At 37.9% G+C, this 22,966-nt stretch overlaps 2 protein-coding genes across 5 annotated transcripts; both read right to left on the reverse strand.

Annotated features, from left to right (window-relative positions):
- Nucleotides 1-1,013: 1,013 nt before the first annotated feature.
- On the reverse strand, nucleotides 1,014-3,138 carry LOC306894082 (uncharacterized protein). Its single transcript, XM_079456321.1, has 2 exons — nucleotides 2,788-3,138; nucleotides 1,014-2,425 (listed from the first exon to the last, which is right to left on the reverse strand). Exons 1-2 carry the CDS (start codon nucleotides 2,969-2,971, stop codon nucleotides 1,470-1,472), a joined length of 1,140 nt encoding a protein of 379 aa, XP_079312447.1. The 5' UTR covers nucleotides 2,972-3,138; the 3' UTR covers nucleotides 1,014-1,469.
- Nucleotides 3,139-6,568: 3,430 nt separating this feature from the next.
- On the reverse strand, nucleotides 6,569-22,794 carry LOC306894472 (uncharacterized protein). Of its 4 annotated transcripts, XM_079457059.1 has the most exons (11): nucleotides 22,431-22,768; nucleotides 21,289-21,797; nucleotides 20,766-21,098; nucleotides 16,080-16,175; nucleotides 15,426-15,662; nucleotides 15,005-15,202; nucleotides 8,038-8,170; nucleotides 7,837-7,920; nucleotides 7,669-7,757; nucleotides 7,514-7,583; nucleotides 6,569-7,018 (listed from the first exon to the last, which is right to left on the reverse strand). In XM_079457059.1, exons 1-11 carry the CDS (start codon nucleotides 22,618-22,620, stop codon nucleotides 6,960-6,962), a joined length of 1,998 nt encoding a protein of 665 aa, XP_079313185.1. In that variant the 5' UTR covers nucleotides 22,621-22,768; the 3' UTR covers nucleotides 6,569-6,959. The 4 variants fall into 4 exon arrangements, with proteins under 4 accessions (XP_079313185.1, XP_079313183.1, XP_079313184.1 ...); XM_079457057.1 differs by lacking the exons at nucleotides 6,569-7,018; nucleotides 7,514-7,583; nucleotides 7,669-7,757; nucleotides 7,837-7,920; nucleotides 8,038-8,170 and adding an exon at nucleotides 8,854-11,470; XM_079457058.1 differs by lacking the exons at nucleotides 6,569-7,018; nucleotides 7,514-7,583; nucleotides 7,669-7,757; nucleotides 7,837-7,920; nucleotides 8,038-8,170 and adding an exon at nucleotides 13,660-14,233 and having other exon boundaries at nucleotides 22,431-22,794.
- Nucleotides 22,795-22,966: the final 172 nt, after the last annotated feature.

The following is a 22,966-nucleotide window of genomic DNA, read 5'->3' on the forward strand; positions in this document are numbered from 1 at the left end:
TTTTACTTTTGTTACAACTGTGTTTACCAAGGTCTCAGATTTTGCAGTTGTAAATTTCCATTTTCAAGAGCGATTGAATGGATATGCTACGATTTGGTATCATATACGTTAAGTAATGGATATATTTTTGGAATCTAATGTTTGTATGTGCTATATAGCCTACTAAGATCATGGAGTGCGTCTGCATGCGTGTGAGCGCTGTTCGGTTGTTTTGTACAAAAAAAGTGTTGTATTCTTGAGGCTTTGTGCTTTAGATTTATATCAAAGTGTTTACGTACAATTTGGAAATACATTTGAAATGCATTACCTCTTACAAATGTGCATAATTTCTTTGGACTGAGCATAGAAACCTCTTAAGAGTTATAATCTGTAATCGCTTCGACAAGCAGAACATATATCGCTGCGCACTAGTAACATATAAGCCCTTCATCTAAATGATCTCATTTGCTGAATTTGCTGTGCTCTCGTTCCTGCTGTGATGAATCCATTGTTTGGCAACTATGAATTTGCGCAGCCCTATGTTAAAGGGACTCTCAAACAGAGATTCCAATCCTGATGCTTCTGGAATAGTTAGTGTTTGTAATTAGAACAGAAGCCCACACTTAGGTAAATATATCAAGCTCCATGAGTCTAGTCTAAACTATGCGTCTCAATTTGAAAGCTGCGTCCTCAGGAGGTTGCATTTGTAGACCGTATAGGTCATTGAGGTGGTCTCATTTCAGCTACAAAATATCATAAAATTAACATTCGAAATGAGACGCATCTAGCATTCCCCGGATGTTGTCTTAATTCTTGCATTCTTAAAAGGCTCAACAACGCCACCCAGTGGGAACTTGCTCTTAATGCAGTTTAGTTTAAGTCTTGTATGAAATGTTCAGGTAAACCTGAGAGAAATTATAAACTGGTGTATTTCCTATCTAGTACCTATAACAGAACATTTTTGTCAAATACTACACAATCTCTTGTCACCATTGACTTTCACTGCACGGACACAAAACCACTGAGACATTTCAAAGAGTCAAATACATATTTTGAATAACTTGATGGTGAATAAATGATGACAGAATTGTTATTTTTGGGGTAAACTATCACGGATTATAAAGATATGCAAAACATGGCAAATACTAACATATCAACATTAAGCTGAAAGACTATTTAATACTATTATAATCTGGACGATTCATTACAACGCAGCAGAAAAAGCAGCATTGTGTAGCTGGTATTGATTTATTCTTCCTGTTAGTGGCATCCTACTAAACTGATGGCTGTGCACACAACATGAACATCAAAACACCATCAAACACTGTATTGATAAAAATCAACATTTAATTTTGGGAGAAAGAAAACAATTGTACCGCTTTTAATAACTTAACACAACTGTACTTATCCAAAACTCTATCAAAAAGCATGTGATCAGTACATTGTGAACGATGAGAAAACCTTTCCTAAATTTCTAGTTTACATCCGGTTTAATTCGCCTGTTGAGACAGCAATAGCGTAGACCTTTCGTGCAATCGCATGTGATTCCTGCGCGTGTACGCATCCTTAAAGCTGCGCGAGCACACCGGACAGTCATAAAGACGCAACTGCAGATGCACACGTCTGTGGTTCCTCAAAGTTCCATCATTGTTGAAACGTTTTCCACACTGGGCACAGGCGTACGGCTTTTCCCCCGTATGAATACGCATGTGCACCTTCAGCCGTGAATGATGAGGGAACAGTTTTCCGCACTGGGAGCACACGTGCTTCCCTGGACATCTGCCTCGTCCTTTTCCCCATCCTTGCCTGGATTCTCTAGCAAATGGTGTGATGTGACGTGGAGGATCAAGATGACCATTGGTGCTTACATCATGAGTCCTGGTTTTGGTTGATCCTAAGTCAGTGTTTTTAAAAGAAGTGCTGGAGTTGATGTCTGTTTCAGGACAGGGGGTCTTTAACACACTGGGGTTGATGTACATTTGTGATGTTCTAGGCTTGAAAGTGTTTATTTGACAATTTTTCACGCAGTTAGGTGATTCTAGATCGACTGTAGGATTTGATATGCTGAAAATATTAAAATCGGACGTGTGCTCATCCGCAGTGGCTGATACCTGAGCAGTGCAATGAGGTAACGGACTGTGGTTAGATGTGTTAGCGTTAGTGAACTGTGAATCGAAATTCTCCAAAGGCTCTGTTTTAACGTCACATGGAAATGTGCTTGTTTGAAAATTCTCATCTGTTGCTGCAGTGAGTGTGCCACTTATTGGGGATAAATGGGGTTCAGTCACCAAAGGGGGCTGACTGGAGAACTCTTCCTCTTTTGTGCAGGTGAGCTGGTCACCGAGTACCTGGTCCTGATAGATTTCTGTAGGCTCTGTTTCAACGCTGGACCTCCACTTCAGGTGCTGGGGTAGAGATGCTGGTTCAGCGCTGGAGGTTCCTGCATCTGTAAAAGAAGCAAAAGATACTATTACTCCAACAAAAACTACTCAAGGTAACAGACACATACGGTAGCCTATCAATCTAACGTTTGCACTAGCACACAACTAAAGAGAATGCTTTTGTCTACCGTTTGTGTTAATGTGGTTTTAATACTACACAATGATCATGAAATGAGAATAATAAGTTAATGTGGCCAGACGTAAGCTGCTTGTAAGGTAAAACACAAAACCTAACGCATAACAAACAAATAACAGTAAATCAACTGTGTAAACAAACAGCGTAGCTTTGACGTCATTGTTATGACAACACAGGAGCAACTTGTTTTGTTGAACGACTGATTTGATGTTTTAGGAAGAGATGGTATACCGTTGGCCTCGAATTGATTCTCAATTTCCTTCAGTCTTCTTCTGAGGTACTCGTTGTCTTTCTGTATGCTCTCAAGCTCGGTCTCATACTGCAGGACAGTCCCGCCGATCATGTCCATGATTTCATTCAGCGCCGCCATCAAGCGTTCCGTCAGAAACGTGTTTATGATCTGAAGCTTTGTCATTTTGTTACTTAACGTTACTTGTTCGGAAGAAACCGAGTTTATTGTTTATTTATTGTAACGCTGGGGGAAATTAAAACGCTCCTGCCTGGTCAGACGACCACGTACGTGTTCCTTTATAAATACAGAACACTGTACAACTGCAGCGATTCAGCGCCTCCCCAAGGTGTGGAGTAGTAAGGAAAGGCCCATTGTTTATCACTGACCGGTTGACGCACTTGCAAGTTGCAACAAAGTACTTATTATAAGGTCACATCATAGTGTGTGATTTTCTTGAAACTTTAGATGTCTGGCTTTTACAAAGAAGTACGCGAATAACCATTTTTTTAGGAAATTATAGATTACAACATGGTTGTTTTATTTGTTATTTGTTTAGGGTGTCCTTCAATTATATAAATGTAAAACTAGACTTGATCTTTCATACACAGCACCGATGTAGACATGGTGTTTAACTTGTTTGTACTAAAACAAATGTGTTTGTATTATTTTATTAAATTTGCAGAGGAACGCAATGAGTCTCAAACATAATTCAGATACATTGAACTGTTTAGTCATCTTGTGTTATTAAAAAACCACACCAAAACTAGAATTAATGTTAAAACCCTTTTGTAAAATTAGTCAAGATTATTATAGTTTACTAAAACTAAAATTATAAAAATATTTATGTTCATTGAAATCCATTAAAATAATTTTACATCTTTTTTTTAGTGAAAGCACTAAAATTATTATTAAGGCAAAACTAAAATAAATGTATCTTAGCAACATAACAAATAAATAATGAAATGACAAAAAATATAAAAATAAAAGCTAAAATATGAAACTGAAATAAATCTGTAGTAATTATGCATTCTGTGAAAAAACACAAAACCACTTTTGATTTTGATTCAAAGCCTTTAGTGTGGTATAACTTTTTCAATGCACCCTATCTATTAATTCTTAAACAACTAGCTATAGTATGGCAAAATACCAGATTAAATGTTAAACCAGCTCCTGAATATCACATGCCGTCCTTCTGCGAGATCCATGCAGACTGACTTGCCATCCATCCCAGCTCAGGCAATCCCATGACCAACCAAGAGCAAAGACGGTCTATTTGTTGTCACATCAATGTTACTTAGTATTTAATGCTAAACTTACATCACACGATGACAGCAGTTTGTCATATCTGCACAGTTACATTATGCCATTTTCTCTGCTTATAACATGCCTCTGTTGTCCTCTGATATCGGTCATAAAATTTGATAAAATTAGACAGTTTCAACAAATGCATTCACAACTAATATGCTCTCCGTTATTCACAAACATCTACTCAGTAACTAATAAGTCACTGAGTGCAGCTGTGACACGTCAGAGGGGACCTGGTCCTGCTGGGTGAGACTAGGTTCTCCCAAAGTTTTTTTTCTCCATTTATTTATCATTGCAGTTTGGGTTCCTTGCCACAGGGCCGTGTTGGCTTGCTCACCCGGAGACTGCTGATATTAGATTAACTTAAAGGTTCAATAAATATATATTCCGTTAGCTGTAAAGCTGCTTTAGCAACATCGCACATTGTGATAAGCACTATACAAATAAAATTGCATTGAATTAAAATAAAAATGTTGTGCTGACCCTGTCGTGAGGTCAAGCACTCCAATAAATTGCCAAACAGCTTATCTTAAAAATGTGATGGTAGTGCCCTTCCTGCAGAAATAACACAAAGACAATTTTCCTGACTTCCTTCTGAATTTAATACAGCACATACATAACATTCAAATAACAAATGATACTAACATTTGCCATGTTTCATCCGAAGGTGTTTTAAAAGAGCTGACGTGGTGTACTCCTTGCGGCCACGGGATATGACAGCTTTACACATAAGGCACACTGCTTTGCTACAATCGCCCTGTTTGAGAGAAAAATACTTCCATACAGGACTAGATTTGGCTATTGTCCTTTTTTGCATTTCACAGCATTTACTGTTACAGTTGGAGCTGTTGGTACATAATATGTTATGATAGGGCAAGTGACGAGCACCATACGATAAACTATTATGCTGGGATAAAGTCGGAGGAGTTTCATTGTTGGTGTGTGTGGGTTGACTTGGGTGCTGTGATCTGTGGAAGTCCGCCGTCCCTAAAGGGAGGTCTGGACTTTGCAGTGACCAACTCTGATATGCATCCTCAGTGTTTCTTATATCATCGCCTGAACACAAGTTGTTGATTTCAACTTTAATCTTTTTGGGGAAGTCTGTAATTTCCTCATCATCAGCAGGATTTATGTCAGATGGACACAGGTCACTGTTGTCAACTATCGATGGCAAAGCTGAAGATTCTTGGTAAGCGTCGACGGAGCACAGAGGCTCTTCTGATTTTATTTGTTGTTCGAGCTGTGTCTGCCACTGGTTTTGCTGGATCTTTTCAAGATATTCCTGTTCTTCCTTCTGGCTGGGAATCGGTCTGGGCTGTGGAGGGAAAACTGACTGACAGGACTGGGGGTCTAAAAAAAAGAATATATAACTTTAAAATTTCAGTACTGGACAAAGAAAGTTAGAAATAATGAATATGTTTCACCTTAATATGTGCATGCAATACATGACAGCTTCAACAGATACTATATTATCTCGTGACCGATACTAAAACTCGTGAGTCAAATCAAATGACATTCAGACCACGAAAGCGCACTCGCTCGGGGCAGTTTGTTCATCCTATAATCATGTCAATAAAAACTTACTTTTCAGAGACCAAACGTAAGTTACTGACCTGTTTTATGCACAGCGCTAAAAACATCACCGAAGACACATTGCGCTTAGTTTAACGTCACTTCGTCGACTTTAAACAATCATACCTGCATTTATGTGTTCGGGGAAGCATCCTGAAGCCCGTAACATTTCTTTTAGCCGTTCGTTTTCGGTTCGGATTCGCTCGGTTTCATCTTCATACTCCCGCACCGTCCTGCCGACTGTGAGGATGATCTCCTTCACCGCCTCCATAAGGCGCTCCGTCATAAAAGTGTTCAAACGATCCATTTTGGTCATTTTATTACTTAATAAGAATCGCTATATTTTTTCCCGATGAACATAAAAACAGGACCAGAACGAAGTTACCTCCTTCAAAACATTAAAAACACACGACACCACTGAGAAAAGGTTGATGTACGTAAAGGATGCCTAGCGTCATCATTTGGACGGGAGGGGAAGTGCAGTTTTTAATAAAGTGCCAAATCAATAACTACACTGCTTAAGACCGATAAAAAAATATTCTTGAAAGGTATTTTACTTACTTCTGCTTATAGAAATACACCCTTACATTCCTCGAAATTTAAAGTGATTTATTTCAGCTTTTCAATAAAAAAAACACAAGACGGTAGGATAAAAAAAGAATTCCATTAAAAAAACATAACACATCAGATTGAGATTGTAAACATTAAAAAAAAATGCCATTTAGAATAGCAGAACAAATAGCTGTTTTTAATAGGGATGTAACAATATTAATCGATATTGTTATGTCGCAGTAGCACAATTGTCTCAATACTGTTGTGGTCACATGACTGTATGAAACGATAGGCATTCCGGGCCTAACATAGAGAATGTTAGAAAAAATACCTTTATCTTTGGCGAGGTCCCTCTGGTGCAATTCTTTTATTTTATACAATTGATTTTCAGGTCATTTCAAATCAAATCACTTTTATTGTCACATCACAGATGCCTTGGTGAGTGAAATTCGTGAGAGCGTGCTCCAGAAAGTTCAGAAACAATTTATATATAGACAGTACTATTTACATACATACAGACTTTTACAGGTGACAAAGAGGATGCTTATGGCATGTTTCAAAGCTATCATTTGTCATTTTAATCATTGCAATAAATATCGCACCGTGGACTTTACAGAGGTAAAGGCTAAATTACATATAAATAAAAGCTATAAATTACAGAGGTATTACCGCACAGTGATATTTTGATATGGTTACATCCCAAAACTACGATACAAAATAAGTTGACTGTGTCAAATCGGTGTCATTCCAGCTGCAACAGAGAACATAATTCTTCTGAATGGAACTCTTCTGTCTGTGTGTCTAAAACAAAACAACCTTTAGTCAGGTAAAGGCTAAAATACACTAGAATACTTTTGCTCAGATTTTGTGGCAGAAAGTCTGCAGAATTGATCAGTTAGTGTGTTTCTATCTGAAACTTTCAAAACATCAGCAAGTGTATGAAGTCTAGTTTAAATAAAATCTGTTCAGATTTTAAAGTCTAAAGTGTATTCCAGCCAAACAGTAAGACAGCATCAGTATACAGAAGAATGCTTGTAATTGAAACATTCTTGGCCACCATTGACTCCATAGTCAAAAGTGTCCCAGAGCTGTTTGCTCTCCTACATTCTCAAAAAAACAAAATGTTCTAAGCAGTTTTCTCCTCCTATGGTAGTCAATGGTGCCTAAGGACTGTTTGGTTACAAGGATTCTTCCAAACATCGGGGTCCGTGTTCATAACAACAAATTACATTTTTCAAACTGTTACTTTAAGAAAGTTAAAGGGAAAAATTATGAGATTTATTTAAATTACTTTACCTTGATTTGTGGATGCAGTATCATCTGTTTTTACATCATCTAATAAGTGTCCAGGAATCTGCGCTAATAGCTTTATTGACACAAGTGAATGTTAATTACAAATAACTTAATTTTTATATCTAATATTATATATTTAAATATACAAGTCTTATTACATTTCGGCTAGTTTCATCTATTGTTGTCGTGTTTTCACTATGGACTCTTCTCTTTGGCCTTTTCCCTTCGTCTGTGCTCGATGGAGCACCTGAGGAACAAGAACAGCTTGATTTAGCACATAAAAATAATAATAAATAGCAAAAATGAATAAGTGTATATTCACTCACCATGGTATTTTAATGTATGATGTAAAAGGCGATACTTCTGAATGAAGCCCACATTACACTGATGACACCAGAACGGCCTCTCTCCTGAAGAAAAAACAATATTTTTGTGATTAAAAAGGGTAAAGGTTATTCATGCTTAAACAAAAACTGACGTAGCAGTTATCGTTAACCAATTTCAGAAGCACAGTTTTGCATACTTACCAGTGTGAATGTATTCATGTCTGCGCAGGGTGTACTGCCTGCAGAATGTTGCCGTGCAGTGCTGACAGGCATATACCTTTGAGTCGGGTATTATGCACCCCACACCCTGCGAGTCATCATCAACGTTCCATGGCTATAAAGAGGTAAATATACTTTTTTATTTTGGAAAAAAGTAAAATACATGTGAAAATGTGAGGTCAAAAGAAGCTCAAGATTCTTTCAATGAATTCACATCCGTTTCTTAAGAATGGAATACAATTTCCGCCATGTGTGATCAGCATCTGATAAACATGACTTGAGGTCTCAGTATTGAAAATCCGTTAGATCTGTTCATTTACATTTATTACATACAGCTTTTATCCATAATATTATAATGACAAGTTATAATATTACCAAATTAGTATCACAGCAACAAGAGCAGTAGTAGAAGACAAATGAAAAGGGATAGTTCACACAAATGAAACTTCTTTCATGAATTACTCTCTAGTCGTTTCAAGTCTGTATACGTGTCTTTGATATTTGGATGAATGCTTGTAACCAAACAGTTATTGGACCCCATTGACTACCATAGTAAGAAAAATGACAACGGTGGTCAAAAGTGCCCCAGAACAGTTTGCTGTCTGACATTCTTCAAAATATCTTCTTTTGTGTTCATAGAAAGAAAGCAATATATAATGCCATTTTTTCCTTTTATGGTGGTCAATGGTGGCCATGAAGTGTCTGGTTAAAAGCATTCTTCTAAATATCTTTCTCTGTGTTCATCAGAAAAAAATACAGTTATCCAAGTAAGGAACAACTCGAAAGCGTGTAAATGACGACAGAATTTTTATTTTTGAGTAAACAATCTCTTTAATTGGTGATGGAGCAAATGCGTGTTCATATACAGTATACAGTAAGGTCTGAAAACATCTGTTTTTGAAGATCCTTTAGACTTGTCAGAAAAAAAATCTAAGTACAATGATTTAAAGATTTACCTGGTTTTGTATATGCAAGTGCCTCTTTTTCCTTCCCCTCCCTCTCCTCCCAGTTTTATGGGTTTTTAGGCTGTCTTTGTCTATGTCATTATAAGGTGGGCTGAAATCATAACGTGGACTTCCAAGGCACTGCCAGAAGTCCATTTGGGGATCTGTTTGGGTGGGTTGTGAGGTTATCTGACGCTGCAGTTATTCTCGTTTCCTGATCCAGACATACTTACTTCTTACACTTTGACTTCAATATTTCCATGGCGATCCCTTGCACTTCTCTAAATGAGTGGCAAAAGACTTCTTGCTAAATAAACCTAAATAGTTAATGCAATGAACATTGTCATTAAATGAGCTAACTGCTGCAAACTTTCTAACCTGATTTAAGTCTTGCCGACTACCTTGAACTGCATTGACATTGTGTAAAACAATGTCCCTGGTTCACAGGTGGTTCAAAATCTGCCTCTTCTCATTTGAGATCTTGTCAAAGCTAGGAGCTTTTGCCACCTCTGGATCATCAGGATGAACTGTTTGAAGATGAGATATTATTTTAGAACTTGTTTTCTTGCAGTAGAGGCAGTAATGGATGTTGAACGATTTCTCAACGGTGGATTTGGCATTAGAGTTGATACTGCATCCTTATCTGACAATGACTGTTAAAAAAGAGCATTAACTGTAACAAATCCAAATGTATTTTCAAAAGGCAATTAAATGTCTAAATGTTTAACATATGAATAAATCTGTACATCAGTTTTCGCTTGATAGTCCTACAACTTTATTACCACAAAACAGCCAGTACTTGTGTTTTTATGCACAACATAAGAAAAACATCAACAGAATTTCACAAAAGGGCATCATCATCCAAAATAAATCAGGAATGGACTTGAGGGAGTGCACTTGGGTGGCTTTTCTTTGACTCTGATATTAGCATCTCTTTCTCTTGTTATGGCCGGTGACTGATGTGGCAGAGTTTTGTTGAGCTTCAGCAGCATCATCACTCCCATCCCCAGTCATGTTGTACGAGTCTTCTGTGAGATCACAATCTTTGGATTTAGGGTAACTTGTTTGACCTACAGGTTTGATGTCTTGCACAGGAGGATTTAGGTTGGGATCCACTTCGGTCTGGACTTCCAATCCTTTCAGACTGGGAATGTTGGGTATGTTCAGCATTATAGCTATCTTGATCTGCAATAGTTTTCACATCAGAGCTGCCTGAGCCAATAAAGTAGTCCCTTTGTACATCTGAAATTTGGGTTTGCTGTGTATCGCAACCAATGACTGGACTGAGAGTACTATTTGATGGCAAATCTTGTGAGGAGGAAGAATAAGAAGAAACAACACCTCTTCTTTTGGTCTTGAGGATAGTTTTGGATCTTCACTTGACGCAGAATTGTTCAAATCACATTTAGATTGTTGATCAATGATTTGTTTTGTGTCAGAGCAGCCAATGTATGAAACACAAGGTGGGTTTACAGCACTCAATTTACCATCAGGTTCAGGCTGATCTGTTTGGTCTAACGATGATCCCTGAAGAATGGGACAACCAATGTCTGATTCTTAAGTCTGGCTCAGCTGCGATTCACGTGATGTTTCACAAAAACAATCTGCTTTATTTTGTTCTCTGCCGCTCTTTGCATTCGTGCATCTGTCTTTGCAGTTTTGGCTGGTTGCAAAGGAGCTTGAGAGCATATCAATTTCCTCAGAACTTAATTCTTTTACAGAGGAGTCAGTCTTCCCCGAGACTCCAGATTCATCCCTATATTGCGTGCTTTTCACAAGAGTGATTTTTATCAAGCATGGCCATTTTCTTCTTGTCAGAACCTTTGGAAGGACTTGTTGGAACATCCAAATTATCTTCGGAGTCTGAAAACACAATATCAAGTAGATCATTGCAGATCTTTGTTTTGACATCTCGGGTGGTTTTGTGGAAAGCGGACTTTGAAACTGCAGTCTTCAACTTTTTCCCAGAAATGTCTTTACGCTTAGCTCCTCTAGGTACAGTGTTCCTGGTGTAGTAACTCTGATTGAGACTCGTTCTGTGGAAGTCCAATGGTCACACAAACAATGTCTGTCTCAGGTATTACACTATAGATCTTTTCATCCTTAGTCTTGTTTTCTTGGATAAATGATCCAGCTGGTCTTGTGCAATGATCCGCTGTCTGTCCTTCCGTAAGATCCACTTTTTTATTAGCCAGAGCTGGGGATGAGGAATGTGCAACATTAAAGCTGCTGCTTTCAGAACTGCCCGATTTGCAGGCGTCTACGCTAGGTACTGTATTCCAGAACGTTCGTTTTGGCATGATTGGTTCCAGAACTACCTTGGGCTGCAGACTAAGGCAGCTAAAGAGGACAGACCCAGACGGATTGTTTTGATCAGGTTTCTTGTTGCAGGTGGCAGGACTGATAGGCTTTTTGGATCTGTCTGCCTTTTTTTCACCTTCAGACTTTTCAGATGCTTCTTTGCTCGAAGGCTGCATTGAGAGGAAAAACACAATAAAAAATTCTTAAAATGACATAAATGTGCACTTTAAACTCTTAAAGAGTAAAAAAGAGAGTAAATGAGAATTAGGATTTACAAATCAAGTAACACCGTGACCGGAGTGTCTTTTGCACTTATAACCAAACAGATCTCAACACCCAATGACTACCATAGTAGGAAAAAACAATGGTAGTCAAAAGTGCCCCAGAACTGTTTGCTGTCCTACATTCTTCAAAATGTCTTATTTTGTGTTCAACAGAACAAAAACATTATCATCAAGTAAGTTTCCTACAGGAGTCAATTTGTTGTTGAGATCTGTTTTATTTTAAGCATTATTCCAAATAATTGTATTTGTGTTCATCAGAACAAAGACAGATTTGAAACAACTCGTATGTGAGTAAATGATAACAGAATTTTCTTATTTTTGGGTGAAGTATCCCTTTAAGGTGAATGAATCCCTTTTTAAAGACGCTGATTAGCTTGTTCAGGTGTGTTTTATCAGAGTTGGGGCAAAACTTGTGAACTGGTGTAAGGGATAATCCACGGACAGCCGTGCATTAAGTAAGGAATAATTGACGACGGCCAGTTCAATTATTCGAAAGTTAATGCACATCTCGAGATGGTAATGCGGCCACAACGTGATTTGGAGAAGCCTTCGAATAATTAAACGGACTGGAGTCAATTATTCCGCTCATAACACTGTTACCACACCACAGGACATTGTTCAAATGTTTAATATAAAGGTTTGTCGTGTTATCGTCTTTAAAATGCTGTTGATGGTACAATCAACTTTCTTGCGAATCTCATTCCAAGCTTCCTTTAGAGTGAACGGACTCGGAGGTTTGAGCCAGTGCTACATGGTGTGTGTGTGACCGCACGCGCACACCTGCGTGTTCACAGTAATGTGACAGAAAAGCCGGTGATAATATTTATTCCTCGTATTGTTCGTAACATCATCACTAAAAAAAGTACGCACACTTTTGAAAGAGCAGATCTATCAAAATATATTTGTTATCAGTTATAAGCAGCATGAAGCATACCCATTGAACGTTTGTCAACCAATCAGATTGAAGCGTTCAACAGCCCTGTGGTAGGCTATAAATGATTTCAAGAGTTGCCTCTGCGCATTGCATTTAAATATTTTAATGCACAGCTAGCCTGTGGATCATCCTCCTTATACCATGGTCATTTTCAAAGTTAAAAACAATTTAACGCTGTTTTTGATGCTTACAGTGAAATTTTTGATCTGACGGGAAATTGACAGTCATTTCCGTTAGTTAATTTTCAATGTTGATTAAATTGACCAGATACAGAGGCACTTTTAAAAATAAACTTAAGATGAGAGGACTAATAGGATGACAGAAAAGCTAAATAAAAGAGAAGAAAGGGATCAGGACACACACACACACAACCCATGACTACATAGTTCTGACCAAACAGTGATTGTTTAAAGTCTTACAGACATCAATCACGAATGCTCTCACAAGCATATCACTACTGACCACCTGAAACCTTGCATCTCGATATTTCATGATTTGTTTTTACCATAAATCAATATTAGTAAAAATCCTTTGTTTGTCACTGGGCTTTGAAAATATATAATCAACAAAAAGTATTTTAAATTGCTTGTCAATCTTGACAACACAGTATTTAATCATTTAAAAAGCAGTATTTTTTCCATTTCTTAAAATAGCTAATTTACACTCAAGATTTTGTAAGGACAGCTATGATATACAGTACTGCCCTAAAATATGTACATTTAAATGTGATGAAAAGGACATTTTAAAAATGCCCAAGTAGATACTGTGTTTTCAAGACCCACAGAACAGACACCAGCTAAGGCAGCAATGTTTCATTCTTTAAACAAAGAGCAACAGCTTATTTACTTATTAGATATTCAAACCTGGTCTTGGCCGGGTCGTAACAGTGAAAGAGGATCGTAATCTTTTCCAATATATAAGTAAGCCTTTCTGAGCCATCTAAACTATTATATTCATCATTTTAATCTTTTAAATATCAAACTTAAAGATACCATACTTAAAAAATATATATATCTTTTTTTAAATGCAAGGTTTTTGTTTCATCCCAGTAAATTTGGTGTTCACTTTTCTTTATGTAAGCCCTCTGCATGGATAGGGTCATTCAAATGTAAAGATAAAATAAAATATGCAAATAAATAGCTTTTCACTTTCCGAAAACATGAAGCTTTAATCAAGTATACAAAGCAGAGAGCACACAGATCAGTCAAGGACATCATTCTCATATTTCTACAGTAACTGCAGCATGTACATTTACGGTGTGTTCAATGCTTTAATGAACGCGGTAATGTCAATCGTTTATATCGAAGAAACACATTAATTCGCTCTTTTATCAAATTGAACTTATCTCCTGTCATTGGAACTTCAAAAGTCTGTTCAATCGCTTTGAGAATCGCTTCCCGTAGGTTGTTAGGCAGAGCATTTTTTCCTCTGGAGCCATCGAAGTTAACAGTGCGTGCCCATTTATGATACACGTCAAGCGGGACCAAACTTTTAAGCATAAGTATAGCAAAGCGTTCTGGTCTTGGTTTTCCATTAGGTTTTGCTGACTTCACATACAGTTGATGTCGTTTCTCCATGGACACTTCATTTAAAGTTACATCAGGCAAAATCCCTCCCCGTTTGTAAACCGGGGGCACACGATCCGGATATCTTGAAGATTTTTTCAATGTTTCAGGCAGTGTCAAAGGGAACAATGACTTGACCGAAGAAGAATTCTGTGAAGTGGTGGACGGAGAAGAAAACGTTGAAATTAATAAGAAAACAGATCCTGTGAACTTCTGCGAGTAAAGATGAATGCGACTATCTAAAGATAATTCAATAAAATGCTTATTTACAAAGATACGATGCTCTACATTATTGCAGAGATTAACATAACCGATTATTTTCATTCACTTTGACAGACTGAAAAATGCTTATCCATCATGTTTCCTTCATTTCCCTGGGTCGCAAAAAGCAGGCATACTGGTGACAGGAAGAGGGAAACCAAGCAAAACGATAAAAATGGAGGAACTGCCGCTGCTAGTTCAAAAGATTCCTTTGAAAAACATCACAATAAAACTACCAATGATGGAACCGGCTGTTTCTGGGAATTTGGTGAACGTTTGGACAGAAAAATGTTTGCAAAATCCAAAAATCTGGCACACCAATATTTTTAACACAGTACCCTGATTTAACTCTGCATGACGCATGTAACCACCAATGCTAGTATTCTGGTGGCTTGCTCAATGTGCCCATGTCCATTTATGTTCTGATGTCATAGCCCAAATCTAATGTTATCCCACACAATACGAAACCCTTACAAAATATTTCTGTTAACCAAATAAACATTGAAATTAAATCGAAAGGTATTATTTAATATGAATATTTAATATGAATCAACAGACAGCATTTGATTTCGCAAAACGTCACAAATTTCAAGGAGGAAAATATGAGAGACTTATTTCAGCGTTTGAGTTTATGGATTTAGGCAAACAACAATGGCTTACCTTTTTACTGGCTCTTCCTTTATTGCACTGCATCTCACCAGTTTTGGACAGTTTTTTGAGAACAGGCTGCTCTTCTTTCCCGGTGACGCACATGTGCTTACTCAGCCATGTCGACGAAGCATACTCTTTGTTACAATTTTCACAGACGTGGGTGTCAGCGTCGTTTAATGTAGCTTCATCAATGGTGTTCGTCAATTGCTAAAGAAAAAAAACAGTTCTCATTCAAATCATGTTCACGTTTTAACCATGAAAAATAACGACAAAAAACGTGTTATGACCTAATTTCATCATCTAACATCGATTTAAACTCCATGCGTCTTAGCTGTGCTAATAATAAATTAATAATGAGGGTGGTTTACTATACACCAACATGTTAACACATATGTATATTAATATGAAATATGTAAACAAAATAACCCACCTTGGAAAAAGACCTTTGTGACCTTGTCCGACCAAAGCCAGAAATGATTTGAAAGTAAGCACTTGTTTTTTTCGGAGTGTGAACAGTCCGGATGTGTGTCCTCAAACAGCCTTTATTAATATACACTTTACCACAGTGTGGGCAAGAGTGGATTTTCTTTGTTTTTTCTTTTTGGGACACTTCAGTACTTTCACTTTCACTCTCACTTTCACCATCACAGTCTTCTTGTTCAGACAGCTGCAAGGAAAACAAATATCCAGACTTGTACAAAGATACTTAATTTGTTGGTGGTACAAAAAGATGTCGCTGCTGTCCTATTTCGTTATTTTTTTCAAGTAACCCTTAATGTTTGTTAGCTGTTTTTTTATATCTAACAAATATCTAACAAATAAAAAGTATTTTAAAGTGCTTGTCAACTTTGACAACACGGTGTTCAATCATTTTAAGAAGTACAGAGTTCTTTCTTTCCCTCAAAAACAGCAAATTTGGACATTCTGGGGTTCTGGAAGGACAGCAACAATCTAAAATGTTAACATATTTAAGGTGATGCTAAACAGGAAATGAAGATGAAAGATGTTCAGGGACAAAATTACATAGTTTGTGCAGGTCCAGCACATTTACATCAATTGGTTTATGTAATAATTTTTTACTCACATGTGACATCCTCATGTGGGAGTTGAAACTGCGTAAGTGACTGAAGACTTTGTCACACTTCATACAAGGGAAGATGTGTCGACCACCGGGCACCTTCTGAAAAAAATGTAAGCCCATTTGAGAAGCCAAAAGATACATGATAACAGAGTCTTTCAAATGTAATGATCATTGATGGTGAAAGTCAATGTTGGGTCAAGAACAGTCTAGTACTTAAAAGTGCTAAAAGTGCAATATTGCTGTATTACCAAGGCTTCCTTTTCATTCAGATTCAGCCCAATATATGAAATCATTATATAATGATAACAATGCAGAAATTAATTAATTAAAGGGATATTTCACGACACCAATTCACTCCCCTTTTACCGCTTGGAAGTAAAATGATACGTGGTATTATAACTGCGACTGCATTTTTCTTCGAGATGAAAGTCATATTCAGTTAGGATGCGTAAAAATTGAGAAAGTTTGTTTTGCCTGTGAAATATCCCTTTAAAATGTCTGTACTACCGTTAAATGTGTGAAATATATCAAAACACTCAGCAAAATGTATTTAAAACTCTATTGTCTGTCTCCGGTATTAGGTTTTATACTTTTTATAATGCCTAAAACAGACAATAGTGTTTTAAAAACATTTTGCTGAATCTATTACTCCTTATCCCACAAAAAACGACTCGAACACTTAATTTCAAGTAATTCGCTTTATTATAACCACTGTATTATAATTTAACTGCATTTAACTGCATATATACATGATTAGACCAATATTTTAAATATGTACAAAATAAAAGCTGTGTGATATTTAGTATGACTATATATTGTGCAAATCATAAAAAAAGACTTTAGCAGGCAGGGTCACATATTTACACATTTTCAAAGCCTGGTTCAACCTTTAATTCTTGTATTAGCTCACTATTCCCTTGCTCACAATATTCTAATTTGACCACATGCGTGTTCACGGTGTTGATCCATGAATTGATTGGTTTTACATATCCTTTAGCCTCCAAAAATACACTCCTATGTTTTCCTCTAAGATGAGACCACATATTAGATGTATTCTTCTTAGCCACTTCTCTGGACCCCTGGCTAATTTTGGCTGAACACACATTGCAGACGACTTGGCCGCTTGTATCTTTTGTGTAGTAGTCCCAAACTTTGCTAAAACAACGGCTTGAAATTTCCACCTGTGCAATGACAAAAACAAAGTTCATGTTACATCTTAGTTGTGTTGTTGATACTGACTACCTTCAAAATTCTTATCTGTAAACTACAACCGCAGAACTTCTATTAAACTACTACGACTTGATCTATTCAGTTTCAGATTATTATTTTTGATAAATGACAACCCCTTATCTAGCTACCTAAAGAGGGATTATCTAGCTAACTAGATTTTACAATGTTAATGATATGTTAGCATTCTGCAACAAACCATTTCTTTTCATGTTTAAATTGGAAATAATATTGCCGACTAGACAACTTTTGATTGCATTTCTAGCGTTAATTTAATATTGTAGTTTTTAAAGGGGTCACATGGCACGAATACGTGTTTTTCTGTGTCTTTGGTCTGTTAAAAGTTGCCCAGGCATGTATTAGACACGTAAAAAATTGCTAAAATTTAAGTGTCGGAACAAAAGAGGCTATCTTAAAGCGAATGCTCACCCAGACCTGCCTGAAACGACTCGTGTATCCACACCCCTACGAATGTACGTAATTTTGTGGTATGCCTTGACCAAGACCGACCAAATGTAAAGGCAAGTAAGGTAATCTCATTGTATCGTAGCTGCAGCAGCCATGTCGTGGAGATGCTGTGTGTTTCGTTGCGAAAAGAAAGCCTCTTTGATTGCCCATCCAAAAGATGAGGCAACTAAAAACTAACGGTTACATTTTATTTACAATACTGTTCCAGAACAGTACAATCTGAATATTCAAGTGTGTGCAGCGTATTTCACGGATGATTGCTTCACGAATATGGGAGGGATCAAGGCTGGCTGTGCAAAAATGCTTTTGTTAAAAAGTGGGGCGATTCCAACCATTAAAAGCTTCAGATTCGCAGCCTGTAAGTATATTTTCATTGTAAAACACTTTGTTACGGACTCACGCGAGTTAAGTTTGTCGTGTGTTTTTAGCGCATGTTTCTTTGTGTGATCTGCAAATGCAGACAAGCGTGCAACGTGAAAAAAGACAACTTAAGTCCTTATAATCAGTAATTATGTTCCAACTAGAGGATACATATGTCGTGTTTATAATAGTGTTTGAATCGTAGGAATCGAATTGATATAAGGAAGTAATGATGACATTTTATCACCTGTCAGTACAATTACCATATTCGGAACATCAGGTTCCAAAGCAAGAGGCGTTACATTTTCGTCACACGCTTAAAGTATTCGACCAATCACTACGCATAGGTTAACTGGCTAATCATAGTACACCTCTGCCTTTCAGAGCAATGAGCTTTGTAAACATTCAGCGTGTTTCTGAGAAGTTTTTTTACCTTAAATCGTGTACACACATTGCATTGCATCTAAAATGAACAATAATATTCGTTTTAGCAGTGTCATATCACCCCTTTTAAATATGTGATAAGTTATTGCAAAGACACACTCTGTTTATAATTCAAATAGACTTCCATTACGCTTCCTGTGTGTTTCTCTGGGCTGCCTTCGAGCTGAGACGCAGCCACTGAAGTCCTGGTGTTCGGCTGCTATTTGTAACCAAACACTGCCAGCTTTTTTTTACTTTGTCTTTTTGGACGGGAAAAATGTTCCAAGGATTCATCTCCTTCGGCCATCCTGTACACAGGTGACTCTAAATCACTGGTTGCGTCCGAAATCGCAAATAGCATGAGTGGGAGTAGTATGAATAAATTTCAGACATACTGCATCAACTATGTTTTATGGTCATGTGACCCTTGTTGGTTGATAAAAAACATAATTTTGTCACGAGAAATTAATTTATTAACACTTACAATAAAATTGGACGTACGCCTTAAAGTTCTCTGCTATATTTATTTGATTTACTACTGTAATTTGAACTTTTCTCAGCTCCCGTGGTATCATGGGATAGATAAGGGTCCATCCGATCCACATTCACAAATCTCGGCGGAAGTAGAAGACCATACGGGTAATTTTCGCCTGGATGTTTTAGACATACTACTCATGACTCATTTTCGCCTACTATATAGTATGGAAGTTGGCCACTGACTGCGTGCACCAACCTGAGGGGGAGGGGCCATGTGACTCGTTATGCTCTTTGTTGCACACAACCTGAGGGATTCCTGCACTTTCCGTAATTGAGGGCAAGTAAAAAACTGTGCATACAGCAGGAACGGTATAATGGTGCGAATTAAGCAATAAGCGTGAGTGATTTACATGTTAGGTCAATGCAAAGACACGATAGACATCCTGCGGCCCAAATTGGGCGTTTCAGGCGTTCGACGCGATTAACGCATAATTGGCACGAGCTGAAAAATCTAAACTTGCGCCACATTAACCAATCAGGAGCTTGCTCTAGTAGTGATGTGATGACGACTTAGAGAGCAGAGGCAGAAATCCGAATCAACAATGGAGGACAAAATCATCGTCGCTGTATGTGGATACCCAGAGATGTACAATATTGAAGCTCTTCCCATGACGCGAATTCACATCTGTTGTTAAGTGAATTTCACGTGCGAATGAAGCAAATTTCACGCACAAATGAAGCGAGTAAACTCAAAATATTTAAGCGTCCAACTATGCACGAACAGTAATAGGTAATTTGCGTGGTTTTGAAACCGCGGCTTATCAAAAACGTGGTATACCTCAAAACACTAATCGGCCCATGCCTGTTGTTGACGCTATTCTACATGAAATAAGTTCTTCACAACTAGAATGTAAATATGCATAGTTACAGTGATCATCAAGGTGCCATGTTTGTTTGCATTAAAAATGTGCATTAAGCCATTTTGAAGTCGCTTTTGTCCTCAGACTCACCATTTAAACTGCATCCCCTTCAGTAGTTGCTTTCTTGTTCTCTTCATAGATTAGCTGTAGCTGTTAGTATGCCTTCATCCTGGGATCAGCGCTTACTATCTAAATTTTAACTGAACTAGTATTGAGAGACCACTTTTCATACACTTAGGGTGTTTATTTGTCACAACTAAATAAAAAAATAGTGTGGGATCTTTGGCTGTGCTTGCCCCAGAAACTATTATAATATAATAAATATACATAGTTTTACATTTAACCTAATTTTACCACATAAAAACATATTTTTTTATTTAGTGGTTTCAAATGTTTGCGATCAATGTCTATGCACAGGTCAGGAGAAAACATAATATGTCAAAGAACGATCTGAAAGTCTAAAATGACTGTGAAAATCTGAAATATTTTAAATGGAAACCTGAAAATAAACAAAACTATAGAAAACTGCAAGCTTATTTATATTCACCATGTAAACCCTTTAGTAAAGCATAAAATAAGCTCTTTGGAGCATTTTCAGATCAAACTGTGATTGATTATCAGGTTTTGCATTGAGTCACTGCCAGCTTAAATGCATGTATGCTTGGGAGCAAAAAATTCTGATATTCATGCAAATTCAACGTTTTCATTCAGTTTGTTACACTTGAAAAAGTAGAATTTTCACCAGTGGTAATAGACACTGGGTATACGTATGTCTAAACACACCATTTATTATGCTAGAAAACATAAGCGGTACCTTTGGTCCTTCTTCTTTGCTTGGCAGCTTAGGTGACTTCTCTGCATTCACCTCGTGGCTCTTCATGTGAAACTCAAGTCTTTCGCTGGTAGAGAATCTGTCACCGCACATTGAGCAATTGTACTTCTTTTTTAGACTTTTTGTGACTTTCTTGCGTTGAAGAGGCTCAGGGTTGGATGCAATGTTTTCTGGGACACTGGCATTGCTGGTTTTGTTACTGTTAGTAGACAAGCTGTCTAACTCCTGTTCTTCAGCTGGATGTTCAGCTGACGGCCTACTCCTGTTTGCCTGTCCAGAGCCATCCGAAACATTAGCTGTATTTTCTCTTGATATCTGTGTGTGACAGAACAACAAGTTTTTATAACATTGCATTTGAAAAAGTAAAGCCTTATCAACAAGTGCTAAAGTAACAGTGCCTGCACTAGAGATATGCTATATCACTTGTTTACCATATTAAAGTCCTAACTTAATCTTTGTTAAAGCCCGACAGTGTTTTGGATCTTTACAACACGTTGTCGCTTACCTTGGAGAGCCCCCGCAGTTTTCTCTTTCTTAAACCATCACCATAGAAGCATGTCTTGCGCCTACGGTACTCATATGGCTTCGCTGCAGAATGGGTACGCAAATGAAACATTAGCGTCTGTTCCCTTCCAAAGACTTTACCACAATCTGGGCAAGCAAATGACATCCTCTGCCTTTTCCCCGGTGCTGCCCCGTACGTGAACATGGTGGATGGAGTTGGATCAAACTCCAGGGGTTCCATGTAACTTTGGGTAGAGGGCCACTTCGCACTTTCTGTCTGGCCGTAGGTAATACTGGCACTTGTCCCAGCAACGGGAGATCCCTGATCAGTGCTTTGAGGCAACGTGGCAAAGCCGTTTACAGGTCTAATAAACAGGGGGTCATCAGTGAACTCGGTTTTGATCAATACAGTTTGTGATTCCTGTTCAAATTCAAAGCTGACAGCACACTGCTCCTGCTGGGATGAAGTCGACTCATCTAGGGTGGAAAGACCGACAGGGTCATATGGGCCTAGGAAAATAACGTATAATATGATGAGACCAAGTGAGACCCAATGGGACAAAAAATGTAATCATTACCATTTGATTCACCCTCATGTGGTCTAAAACCTGTTTGTTTGTCAATTGGGTACAATGTTGTCTGGTTATCAACATTCTTGAAAAATATGGGCGTGTTCTTCAGGAATGACATGAAGGTGAGTAAACAATGAATACATGTTAAAGGTTTCTTTCTAGACTCTTAGAAGGTGCAGCACTGCGTCCGGGTTGGAAGACAACATATTCAACTCAGTGTGTTCATAACATTGAAACTGCATATGCACACGTGTATCGGAATGAACGTTACCCTGCGGTGACGCAGTTTCCGATCTGTGAAATATGCGGGCAGTAATCCAACCGCAAGCTAGCATTATTATTTAACAGTCAACGTTGAAACTTTTTCATTTACATGTTTTTCATACCGATCGGGGATAGCAAAGCAAAAGCTTAAATGCAAAATCTGGTCAAAGTTTACATTTACATTTTAGTGCATCGAAAAGCCGTGCGACATCCAAACGCATGCGTCAAAGACACGTCGACTTGCTATTAGGCTGCTGCAAACTGATGTTATACTACGCTGATCCCGATCTACACACGCTGGTAGTACCTGGCCAGTTGGCGCGATTTGTGTCCTCCATCGATTGTAGCCTCCGTCTCATATCTTCGTTTTCTTTCCGCACCCGTGCCGTCTCCTCTTCGTACTCCAGCACGGTTCCACCGACCATTTCCATGATCTGTTCCACCGCTTCCATCATGCGCTCATTTAGAGCGCGATGCAAAAGCTGCAGTTTGGTCATTTTAAGTGTGTATACGTGTACTCGGAGAGCACAAATGGAGTTTGTACTGTTGCTTGAACCGTTGCATGCACTGCACAATTCGTCTTTCTTCCAACCGCGACGAACTGAGACGCCTGGCAGCAGGCGAGCGCCGCCTATCGCACCGGAGGTCCGCGTGTGTGCAACTGTAGCGTTCAAAACATAGTGTTCAAGTTCTAGCAACTTAAATAAAGAAAATGGTCAGAAGAATATATATATATATATATATATATATATATATATATATAACCTGTTATTTATAGCACTTGGGCAGTAAACTATGATTACCCATTTATGTTTATATAACAAGGTCGTAGTTAACGTGAAT

The sequence above is a fragment of the Barbatula barbatula genome (assembly GCF_947034865.1).
Source record: "Barbatula barbatula genome assembly, chromosome: 5".
Taxonomy (NCBI): Eukaryota; Metazoa; Chordata; class Actinopteri; order Cypriniformes; family Nemacheilidae; genus Barbatula; species Barbatula barbatula.